This window comes from Nansenia antarctica (genome assembly GCF_963989245.1).
Source record: "Nansenia antarctica genome assembly, chromosome: 5".
In the NCBI taxonomy this organism is placed as follows: Eukaryota; Metazoa; Chordata; class Actinopteri; order Argentiniformes; family Microstomatidae; genus Nansenia; species Nansenia antarctica.
In genome coordinates, this window is record NC_137690.1 from 3,622,890 (window position 1) to 3,635,389 (window position 12,500).

At 47.7% G+C, this 12,500-nt stretch overlaps 1 protein-coding gene across 1 annotated transcript in view; it reads right to left on the reverse strand.

The window, feature by feature from the left end:
- Positions 1-12,500, reverse strand: part of unc5ca (unc-5 netrin receptor Ca) — a gene marked incomplete at both ends in the record, with an annotated part of 25,794 nt that overhangs the window by 2,603 nt on the left and 10,691 nt on the right. The window contains 3 exons of the mRNA XM_080532935.1: positions 2,635-2,813; positions 10,679-10,843; positions 11,149-11,298. Of these exons, the coding sequence (XP_080389061.1) occupies positions 2,635-2,813; positions 10,679-10,843; positions 11,149-11,298 (494 nt within the window). The remainder of the gene's footprint in view (positions 1-2,634; positions 2,814-10,678; positions 10,844-11,148; positions 11,299-12,500) is intronic.

Consider the following 12,500-nt stretch of genomic DNA (forward strand, 5'->3'; position numbering starts at 1 on the left):
CTCTCTCCATCCCTCTCTCTCCATCCCTCTCTCCATCCCTCTCTCCATCCCTCTCTCTCCATCCCTCTCTCCATCCCTTTCTCCATCTCTCCATCCCTCTCTCCATCCCTCTCTCCATCCCTCTATCCATCCCTCTCTCCATCCCTCTCTCCATCCCTCTATCCATCCCTCTCTCCATCCCTCTCTCCATCCCTCTCTCCATCCCTCTCTCCATCTCTCCATCCCTCTCTCCATCCCTCTCTCCATCCCTCTCTCCATCCCTCTCTCTCCATCCCTCTCTCCATCCATCCCTCTCTCCATCCCTCTATCCATCCCTCTCTCCATCCCTCTCTCCATCCCTCTCTCTCCATCCCTCTCTCCATCCCTCTCTCTCCATCACTCTCTCTCCATCCCTCTCTCCATCCCTCTCTCTCCATCCCTCTCTCCATCCCTCTCTCCGCTTTAACGCTGAACTAAGCTTCTGGTTATTAGTCTCCTCCCAGCACCTGATCTCTTCCCTCCCTCCCTCCCTCCCTCCCTCCCTCCCTCTCTCTCTCTTTCTGTTGCCTGTGATAAGGCAACCCCTGCTGGGATGTGAACTCAATAGCCGAGCCGTGTCTCTGCTTCCTCCCCTGTGTGTGTGTGTGTGTGTGTGTGTGTGTGTGTGTCTGTGTCTGTGTGTGTGTGTGTGTGTGTGTGTCTGTGTGTGCGCGTGTCTGTGTGTGTGCATTTCTGTGTGTGTCTGCCTGTCTGTGTCTGTGTGTGTGTGTGTGTGTGTGCGAGCGTATCTGTGTGTGTGCATTTATGTGTGTGTCTGCGTGTTTGTGTGTGAGACACAGTTTCACACTGCTGCTCTCATCCTCTCTCATCCTGCCCTCCTCCCCCCCTCTCATTCTAGTCTTCCTCTCTCATCCTGCCCTCCTCCCTCCTCCCCCCTCCCTCCTCCCTCCTCCCTCCCCCTCTCATTCTAGTCTTCCTCTCTTATCCTGCCCTCCTCACTCCTCCCTCCTCCCTCCTCCCCCCCCTCTCATTCTAGTCTTCCTCTCTCATCCTGCCCTCCTCCCTCCTCCCTCCTCCCTCCTCCCTCCTCCTCTCATTCTAGTCTTCCTCTCTCATCCTGCCCTCCTCCCTCCTCCCTCCCCCCCCCTCTCATTCTAGTCTTCCTCTCTCATCCTGCCCTCCTCCCTCCTCCCTCCTCCCTCCTCCCTCCTCCTCTCATTCTAGTCTTCCTCTCTCATCCTGCCCCCCTCCCTCCTCCCTCCTCCCCCCCTCTCATTCTAGTCTTCCTCTCTCATCCTGCCCTCCTCCCTCCTCCCTCCTCCCTCCCCCTCTCATTCTAGTCTTCCTCTCTCATCCTGCCCTCCTCCCTCCTCCCTCCTCCCCCCCTCCCTCCTCCCTCCTCCCTCCTCCTCTCATTCTAGTCTTCCTCTCTTATCCTGCCCTCCTCCCTCCTCCCCCCCCTCTCATTCTAGTCTTCCTCTCTCATCCTCCTCCCTCCTCCCTCCCCCTCTCATTCTAGTCTTCCTCTCTTATCCTGCCCTCCTCCCTCCTCCCTCCCCCTCTCATTCTAGTCTTCCTCTCTTGAGCTTGACTTCTGGGCTGATCAGATATCACTTCCTCATCCTCCTCCTCTCATTCTCTCTCTCTCTTCTCTCTCTCTTCTCCTCTCTCTCTCTCTTCTCCTCTCTCTCTCTCTTCTCCGCTCTCTCTCTTTTCTCATTCTCTCTCTTATCCTCTCTCTCTCCTCCTCTATCTCTCCTCTCTCTCTCTCTCTCTCTCTTCTCCTCTCTCTCTCTCTTCTCCTCTCATTCTCTCTCTCCTCCTCTCTCTCTTCTCCTCTCTCTCTTCTCTCTCTCTCTTCTCCTCTCTCTCTTCTCTCTCTCTCTCTTCTCCTCCTCTCTCTTCCCCTCTTTCTCTCTCTCCTTCTCTCTCTCTCTCTCTCTCTCTCTCTCTCCTCTCTCTCTCTCTTCTCCTCTCACCTGTTTAACTGGATGTATCTCTGATGTCTCCCCCTGGTGGTCAATGTGTGCCATTGCCAGTATGTGCATGTCTATGCTAGAGAATGGATGACTGCTCGAGTTTTGACTGGAGATTATGTCTGTGTGTGTGTGTGTGTGTGTGTGTGTGTGTGTTCCCTCTCTATCACCTGTCCAGGTTGTGTGTGTGTGTGTGTGTGTGTGTGTGTACCTGTCCAGGTTGTGTGTGTGTGTGTGTGTGTGTGTGTGTGTACCTGTCCAGGTTGTGTGTGTGTGTGTGTACCTGTCCAGGTTGTGTGTGTGTGTGTGTGTGTGTGTGTGTGTACCTGTCCAGGTTGTGTGTGTGTGTGTGTGTGTGTGTGTGCCTGTCCAGGTTGTGTGTGTGTGTGTGTGTACCTGTCCAGGTTGTGTGTGTGTGTGTGTGTGTACCTGTCCAGGTTGTGTGTGTGTGTGTGTGTGTGTGTGTGTGTGTGTACCTGTCCAGGTTGTGTGTGTGTGTGTGTACCTGTCCAGGTTTTGTGTGTGTGTGTGTGTGTGTGTGTGTACCTGTCCAGGTTGTGTGTGTGTGTGTGTGTGTGTGTGTGTGTGTGTGTGTGTGTGTGTGTGTGCCTGTCCAGGTTGTGTGTGTGTGTGTGTGTGTGTACCTGTCCAGGTTGTGTGTGTGTGTGTGTGTGTGCACCTGTCCAGGCTGAGTTTGTGGGCCAGCATCCTCCAGTCGTTGCCTCTGGTTTGGGGGGCGTCCAGGCTGCCACACAGCTTCTGGCGGATGGACAGGGGGATCCTGAAGGCCTGGGGCCCCACCAGGGTGGTGATGCTGCTGGCCGGGTCCATCAGGGACGTGTCTATGCTCTGGGTGTCCTGCAGGGGGCGACAGAGGGGACAGGGTCGGTTGGGCTACGTACATACGCTCATCATGTCGCTAAACGAGAAAGAAATCCGACTCTTTCTCTCTTCTGAAATCAGATTTCTGTTTTTTTTTACACTAGAACAGCCATGGGTGGGGTCATTTAACACTAGAACAGCCATGGGTGGGGTCATTTAACACTAGAACAGCCATGGGTGGGGTCATTTAACACTAGAACAGCCATGGGTGGGGTCATTTAACACTAGAACAGCCATGGGTGGGGTCATTAACACTAGAACAGCCATGGGTGGGGTCATTTAATACTAGAACAGCCATGGGTGGGGTCATTAACACTAGAACAGCCATGGGTGGGGTCATTTAACACTAGAACAGCCATGGGTGGGGTCATTAACACTAGAACAGCCATGGGTGGGGTCATTTAATACTAGAACAGCCATGGGTGGGGTCATTTAACACTAGAACAGCCATGGGTGGGGTCATTTAACACTAGAACAGCCATGGGTGGGGTCATTTAACACTAGAACAGCCATGGGTGGGGTCATTTAACACTAGAACAGTCATGGGTGGGGTCATTTAACACTAAAACAGCCATGGGTGGGGTCATTTGACCCTTTGAGTTCGTTTAAAAAATAAATATACAGGGCTTAAAGTACTCCGGCACAGTGCCGGATTTCCGGCGCGAAAAAAAAAAAAAAAAAAAACTGCAATTGCGGCATTGCGCCGACGTGGTGGCGGGGGCGCTGTTTCACAAATAACTTAGCTTTCGTGTTTGCTAGCGAAACAGCTGATAGTTGATGTTGACTGCTCAAGGAGAATACATATTTGAAAGTACAGAATGCCTGAGAGCCTTATATTGCATTATATTACATTATATTTTGAATGGCCATCTGGTGCCTGAATATTGTTTTTTCCTTTGCATATATAATGACATTTCCACCATAAATTGATGGCGAAAGGGCACAAATTGGTGCATATCAATTCACCAGAATGCAAGAAATTAAGTGTTTGATGCTCGTTTAAGGACCCCCAGACAGCCCTGCTTCATGGGTCCCCCCCCGATGTCAAACAACACTGGTACCACCTCCGCCTCATTTTGAGCCAGGAAAAACCCTGAGTAGTGACGGGAAGCCTTATGAATATGGGACGTGGTGCCAAGAAGGAGAATATAAGTGATAGTGGCTTAATAAGTAATCAGTTTGTTCTTTTAAAGACATGTATATATTTTATTCTGTATTTTTATAGTGATAGTGGCTTAATAAGTGATGCAATCAGTTTGGCCTTTTAAAGACATCTAAAAAACATTTTTTTTGTATTAAGTATAAAACAGTATTATGAATGAATGAATGAATGGTCTTTATTGTCATTACAGTTTTTCCCAATTGCTAAAACACAAAAGCCAATTCTCTAAATGACCAGTTCTCTAAACACATTTAATAAAACTAGCTCCCATTTGCCAAAACCATAAACACATTTCACATGAAGACACAATTCACAAAACACAATCCTCCTTTTCTCATAAATCTAAACACATTTTGTCTTGCTAAAACACAAGTTGCAAAAAACTCTGCTCAAAATGTCAAATTCTCAAATTAAAGCTCATGTGATGCAAAATGCTTGCCACAGTCAGCAAAATTTTAACACAATGAACACACCTGGCTTCATTCATTAAACATAACGACTCCAAATTTAAGACACTTGTTGCAAATGATTGTGGTGTGTGTGTGTGTGTGGTATAGTTCCATAAATAAATAAAAAAAACATCACACCCTGAACATTGTTTTCAGTGAGTATTGTTGTGTGTAATGGATCCTCTGTAGTGTTTGCATTGAGTTGTGATACAGTACAGTATTGTACATGTTACGGTACATGTGGGAATACGGTAACATTTTTCAAACCTTTATTTACGTAAAACTCGATAGGACAACAGTGCAACAACTTCGCGGCTGAACTTTAGTAAAATTTCGGACATCATATGCCATTTAAAGGGGGGAAATATATATCTAAAAATGCATGACTATCATGCAAAATCAGCCTTACTGTAATGTAAAATATGTAATGTTAGATATAACGTTAGACATGGAGCGCAGATTTATTTTTATGCATGACTATCATACATGTGGGAAAATTAGGGTTAGGGTTAGGTGCTAGGGTTACAGTAAGGTTAGGGTTAGGATTAGGGGTAGGGTTTGAGTTTGAGTTTTGAAGAGAGAAGGTGTGGTTTTGCTTATGTCGCTTTAGAAAAGTGTGTTGTGTTTAGAGTTTTGGGAAAATGGAGGAAAGTTTTGTGAAATGTGTTTTAGCAATTGAGAAAAACTGTAATACAGTACAGGTACCATACAACGACATTTAGGAGGGGGGGCTCCCCTGGTGCTTGGAAAAAGACTAAAAACACGAGGGCCAAGGGTAAAATAAAAAAGGGAAAAGAGCTGGTTTACATAAATAAAGGCTATGTACACTATCTACTATACTACTATACTATACAATAAAACACTGTGCTGTACTCTATGCTATGCTATAAATATCCTAACTTTTCCTATATCTGAACCTTATGTACACAAGGGTTGTCATATTGCACATAGTATTGTTGCACATTCATTTAAAGTATTAATGCATTTTAACATTGAGACATATATTTTGTATTGACTATAAAATAGTATTAATGCATTTAAACATTGAGACAAGAAGCTGTCTTCTGTACCCGCTCTCCCAATATCTCAAACTGTGACCCCCCTCCCCAAGAAAAAGTTTCAGGCACAGGATCTTTTCCCAATTTAAGCCCTGAATATACCTTTGCACTAGATCAAATTTCAGGACCCTCCTTTCATGACTTTTGTCCTAGATATGTGTGTTCTACCACCCAGTATCCTTACATTTCCAAAATCGCATCAGGATAAGCTAGTATAAAGCTATTTTGCCAGTTTTTCTGTGTAGGAGGGAGGCTAATTTATAAGACGGCGCCAACTAGTGGTCGTTGTGTGTAAGTAGCAGCTTCCCATTGTAAAGACTATGGTCATGTGACCCCCGAGGCGGCTCTTATAGTAGGTAACATAGACACGGCTGTTCTAGTGTTAACTCACCAACTGCCCTCACCATCCTCACCAGTAACCTTATGACGAACCTTAAATTAAGGCAAAACAGCAGTTATATTCCTGCACATCTATTTGGATAAGATTGAACATGTAGTGAGAGAGATATAATATATTATAATATAATATATATATATTAATATATATAATAACCAGCAACACCGTGTCTCAGAAGGGAGAGATGACACGTCTGCAAGGCCAATTGTTGTTGGCAGCAGTGATCTTGGTGTACACACACACACACACACACCACACACACACACACACACACACACACACACACACACACACACACACACACACACACACACACACACACACACACACACACACCTTCTCGGGGGGATTGTCCCTTGATTCCTGTCCCCCCTCTCAGCCTGGTAATAAATACTTTTAATGAATTCATATAATGAATTCAGATAATAACAAACAAACAAACAGCAACAGCTTCATTCCACCGCTCTTCTCTCTCCTCTGTCTGCCATGACTCTCTCCCCCTCTCTCTCTCTCTCACTCTCCTTCTCCCTCTTAATCACTCTCCCCTCTCTCACTATCTCTCCCTCCTTCTCTCTCCCCCCCCCCCCCCCCCTCTCTACTCACCCTAACCCTAACCCTCCTGTAGCAGACAGACAGGCAGGGATGCAGACAGATAGACAGGCAGATAGACAGGCAGGCAGGGAGATAGACAGACAGGCTGGCAGATAGGCAGGCAGGCAGGGAGACAGGCAGATAGACAGGCAGGGATGCAGGCAGATAGACAGGCTCCCGTCCTCTCACCCTGCTCTAATGAGCCCCTACGGAGGAGGCAGACACACCACACACCCAGGCACTACAGGAGACCACTACCATCAAAACACACACACACACACACACACACGCCTGCACACACACACACACACACACACACACACACACACACACACACACACAACCTCTCTCTGTCTCTCTTCTCTTCTCTCTCTCTCTCTCTCTCTCTCTCTCTCTCACACACACACACACACACACACACACACACACAATCTCTCTCTGTCTCTCTTATTCTCTCTCTCACACACACACACTCACACACACAATCTCTCTCTGTCTCTCTTATTCTCTCTCTCTCACACACACACACTCTCACACACAAACACAATCTCTCTCTCTATCCCTCCCTCCCTCCCGCCGGCCCAGACACATCTACCCTACGACCCGAAAGCGCGCACACACACACACACACACACACACACACGACCCTAAAGCACACCCCCCCCGCTAACAACCTCCGTACAGACCAGCCCTGACTGACCTACGCCTGATGACCCCTGACCTCTGACCCCTGCATGGTCGACCCCTGGTCCAATTACACTAACAACATCACACACAGACACACTCCAGTATTAAATGGACTGACTTATATAGCGCCTTTATCCAAAGCTGCTTCACAACGGCCTCTCATTCACCCATTCACACACACATTCACACACCGATGGCTGGCCAAGCTACCATGCAAGGCGCCGGCCAGCCCGCTCATTGGGAGCAATTTGGGGTTCAGCGTCTTGCCCAAGGACACCTCGACATGTGGCCGGCCCGGGGCTCGAACCGCCGATCTGCCGACCTCGCGATCATTAGACACCAGCTCTACCTCCTGCGCCACAGCCGATACTCCGTATTAAACCACAATCAACACAGCAGCGTCCCTTCGATGCAGGGAGTTAACTACCAGCAGGATACACAGCTAAAGAATAACAATAATAATAATAATAATAATAATAATAACAATGGAGAATGATGGACAAGTTGGGTCGGTAGAGGTCGTAAATGATGTCGGCAAGGTGAGGAGAAGAGGGGGGAGGAGAGGAGAGGAGAGGAAGAGAGAGGGAGGATAGGGAGAGAGGGAGGAGAGAGAGAGAGAGAGAGGGGTCATGCCCGTCCTGCTCAGCAGGCAGACAGGAGAGTGACCCGTCTTGCCCTCTGCCTTGACAACGCCGCTGGAATCAAAGAAGTTGAATTCCGTCAGCGTGCCCCCCCCTGCCCCCCCCCCGGCCAGCCTCCATGGATGTTAATGTTTAAACAGGTAAGAGGGGCGACTCCTGACCCCGCTGCAGCTGCAGGGAGACTAGCTAACGCAGACAGACATGGTCTGTATGAGGCTGCTCAGCTCGTCTGTCTCACTGTGCCACGGCTAGGGCCCAGGGGGCAGAGGTGGAGGCATAGGCAAACTGTTTAAAGCTGAAGTTAGCTAGTATGAATAGTCAAACTGGATTTAAAGTTGAAGTTAGCAAGTATGAATAGTGAAACTGTTTAAAGTTAATGTTCGGAAGTGTTCTTAGTTGTTATGTGTATAAAGTTAAAGTTAGCAAGTATGAATAGTCAAACGGTATTTAAAGTTGATGTTTGGAGGTATAATTAGTCATATATACAGTATATATAAATATATACAGGGCTGCCAAGTTTCACCAAAAGTTTGGAGTGAGATTTTTTGGCGGTGGAGCGACACAAAACTGTGCACGTTTTGGCAGCGGCGGCCCCTCTCTCCCACCCAATTATTTGTGCTAGTTTCCTGCAATTTTACATGTTGTTCATAATAAACCAGCACAAGAAATGAAAATAATTAAAATTTTATAAAACAAGAAAAAAATTCAATTTATGAAATCTTAATAAACAAATGCAGTAGCCTACAGACTCTAAAAGAAAAATGGGCCCCATCAACAGGACTCAGCCCCTTGGTCAGCAGCAGAAAGACCCTTGGTCATCATCTTATATACAGTGCATTGCTCATAGATGGCTATCATGTTATACAGTACATACCAGGGTTTTTCCTGGGTCAGAATGAGGGACACCCAATTGTTGTATTTGTATTGTAAATTGTAATTATTATTAATTATTATTATTATTAATGTACCTGGTTATGTTACAGTAGAGAAACAAAAAACAGTTACCAAAAAAAACTGAGTATTTACTAGCTAAGATTGACAAAAATTGGCGTGGTGCAACCGAAATTAGTAAACAACTAGTTTGAAACTTGCTAGTAACAACTAGGGGTTTAGTAACTACTAAATGCCTGCATTTATAATGACTTACGCCAAATTGGTGCAACCCAGTCCAGTAGGCTACCAGATACGATGTTGTAATGTATGCACATAATTTGCTACCACGGTTGCCAGACGGAATTGACAATGTCCAGCCCAACCGGTCTAAAAGCTGCCGTGGCATCTTTCTGCACGCGCGTTAACTTGAGTCTGCAATCGAAGCGGCAGGCGAGCGCTGATGGAAGAACCTGTGTTCACGCGAGCTGCAAGAACGTAGCAAGCAGTGTTGCCAGGTCCAGTGTGACCAAAAGTAGCCCAATCTGGCAACCACTGCTTGCTACGTTCTTGCAGCTCGCGTGAACACAGGTTCTTCCATCAGCGCTCGCCTACCGCTTCGATTGCAGACTCAAGTTAACGCGCGTGCAGAAAGATACCCCGAAACTCATGTCCGGTAGCTTTCTTTCAAGGAATTTCAAAAATAAAAGTCCCGTAAAACAATTGTTATTTCTCGCTGTGAGAAATAGAGATGCGGCGTGAGAGCGTGAGAACTGGTTGAAATGCGTGAGTCTCACGGCGATTGCGTGAGACTTTGCAGCTATGTATATATATATATATATATATATATATATATATATATATAAAGTTAGGATGTTGTTATAGTCCTACTGTGCTGTATGTGCATTTGGAGTTAGGAGGTATACATAGTGGTTCTCTCTTTCTCTCGACAGCTGAAGCAGGACTGTAGAACACAGGGGAGGCTAGTGGAGAGATGGGCTCATTGTGATGCAGGGGATAGAAGGAATAGAAGGGATAGAAGGAATAGAAGGGATAGAAGGAATAGAAGGGATAGAAGGAATAGAAGGAATAGAAGGAATAGAAGGGATAGAAGGAATAGAAGGAATAGAAGGAATAGAAGGAATAGAAGGAATAGAAGGAATAGAAGGAATAGAAGGAATAGAAGGAATAGAAGGAATAGAAGGGATAGAAGGGATAGAAGGAATAGAAGGAATAGAAGGAATAGAAGGAATAGAAGGAATAGAAGGAATAGAAGGAATAGAAGGAATAGAAGGGATAGAAGGGATAGAAGGAATAGAAGGAATAGAAGGAATAGAAGGAATAGAAGGAATAGAAGGAATAGAAGGGATAGAAGGATAACTCAGTCCCATCCATTACAATAAGGACCAACCACTTCCATTTCCTCTCTCCACGGTGTGTCTGCTGAGCTGTGTGTGTGTGTGTGTCCATGCGTGCGTCTGAGTGTGTGTGTGTGTGTGTGTGTGTATGTTCATGCGTGTGTCTGTGTGTGTGCGTCTGTACGTGTGTGTGTATGTCCATGCGTGCGTGTGCATGTCTGTATGCGTGCGTCCATGTGTGTGTGTGTACGTCCATGCGTGTGTGTGCGTCCGTCTGTGTGTGTGTGTGTGTGTGTGTGTGAGCATGTGTGTGTGTGTGCGTCTGTACGTATGTGTGTATGTCCATGAGTTTGTGTGTGTGTGTGTGTCTTCTCCTGTGTGTGTGTGTGTGTCTTCTCCTGTGTGTGTGTGTGTGTCCACTCACGTATGTTCCTGTGCGTATGTGTGTGTGACTGTCTTCTCCTGTGTGTGTGTGTGTGTGTGTGTGTATGTTCATGTTCATGTGCGTCTGTGTGTGTGTGTATGTCCATGCGTGCGTCCATGTGTGTGTGTGTGTGTGTATGCTCATGTGTGCGTCTGCGTGCGTGCATGTGCATGTCTGTGCGTGTGTGTGTGTGTGTGTCCTCACCTCGGCCAGGGTGCTGCTGAGCTGAAAGATCTGACCCTCCCCCTCCACCTGGCGCACGCACAGCTTGCAGCTGATCGCCGTGGTTACGGCGCTGTGGCGCTCCAGGGTGAAGGTGCAGTGGAGGGTCCGCTGGCCCCCGCTCCACACCTGGTAGAACGGGATCTCCTGCACACACATACACACACACACACACACACACACACACACACACACACACACACAAACACACACACACACACACACACACACATGGGCAGACGCGCAGACACACACACACACACACACACACACACAGGCAGACACACACAGGGTTAACACACATAATTGTCATCACAACCTGAATGTCATTAATATGGGGTCTATCTGAGGTGTGTGTGTGTATGAGGGCTCCTATGCATGTGTGTGTGTGTTTGTGTGTGTGTCTGCCCCTGTGTGTGTGTGTGTGTGTGTGTGTGTGTGTGTGTGTGTACCTGGTACTTGGCCAGCAGCTTGCTCCTCCACTGCGCGGGGGGCAGGTCGTGGACAGACAGGCGGAGGTTGTGGCTGCTGTCCTGGAACACCAGCGTCTTTGGTTCATCGAGAAGCTTCCCTCCCATCTGAGTCTCCATCTGCAGCACCTCCTGCACACACACACACACACACACACACACACACACACACACACACACTTCAGACTTCAGACCATTCTAACACACTCCTCATGTCCATTGGCTGTACGTACTTCTGAGTGTGCGAGTGTATATAGGAGTGTGTTAGTGTGGAGTGTGTAGAGAGAGTGGATATAGGAGTGTGTTAGTGTGGAGTGCGTAGAGAGAGAGTCCCCAGATTTTACGACTGTGCTAAACCACGGGGATCTGAGGCTAACGCTAGCTGACAGACACACACACACACACACACACACACACCCTAATACCAGCTGACACACGCACGCACGCACGCACACACACACACACACACACACACATACACATCCTAATACCAGCTGACACACGCACGCACGCACACACACACACACACACACACACACACACACACACACACACACACACACACACAGCCCTATGCTAACAGCAGCTGACAGGCAGGAGAGGAGCCTTATTGCCTCAGTGAGGGTTAGCGAGCGGGCGCTATGGTAACTGACAAAGTCCTTATCATACCTCCCGCGTGATACGGAGGATCATTAAAGTGCTATTACCTCCTCTCTGACGCCGAGGCTGCTGGGTAAACGTTGCCCTGAGGTAGACTGGTATTACCTTTGGTAAAGTAAAGTGGTATTACCAATGTCCACAAAGACTTAACGCTTCACCAACAGCTTTCTACCCATCTACCTCCTCTCTGAAGCAGAGGCTGCTGGGTAAACATTACCTACCTTCAGTGCATCTTGCGTATCATTCAGACAGTACACCCTGACATGGTACTCCTCCCTCCCGACCTCCCTCAACCCTCCCTCCCTCAACCCTCCCTCTCTCTCTCAACCCTCCCTCCCAATGGAAGCATGTAGAGATTGAATAGAAGGGGGCCAAGGATTGATCCTTGGGGAACCCTACATGTCACTCCCCTCCCCTACCTCCCTCCTCCCCCCTTCCCTACCTTCAGTGCATCCTGTGTGTCGTCCAGATAGTACACTCTGACGTGGTACTCCCCCCCCTCCCTCCCTCCTCCTCCCCTACCTTCAGTAGTAGCTTCAATGGAAGCATGTAGAGATTTAATAGAAGGGGGCCAAGGATTGATCCTTGGGGAACCCCACATGTCAATCCCTCCCGCCCCCCCCTACCTTCAGAGCGTCCTGTGTGTCGTCCAGGCAGTACACTCTGACGTGGTA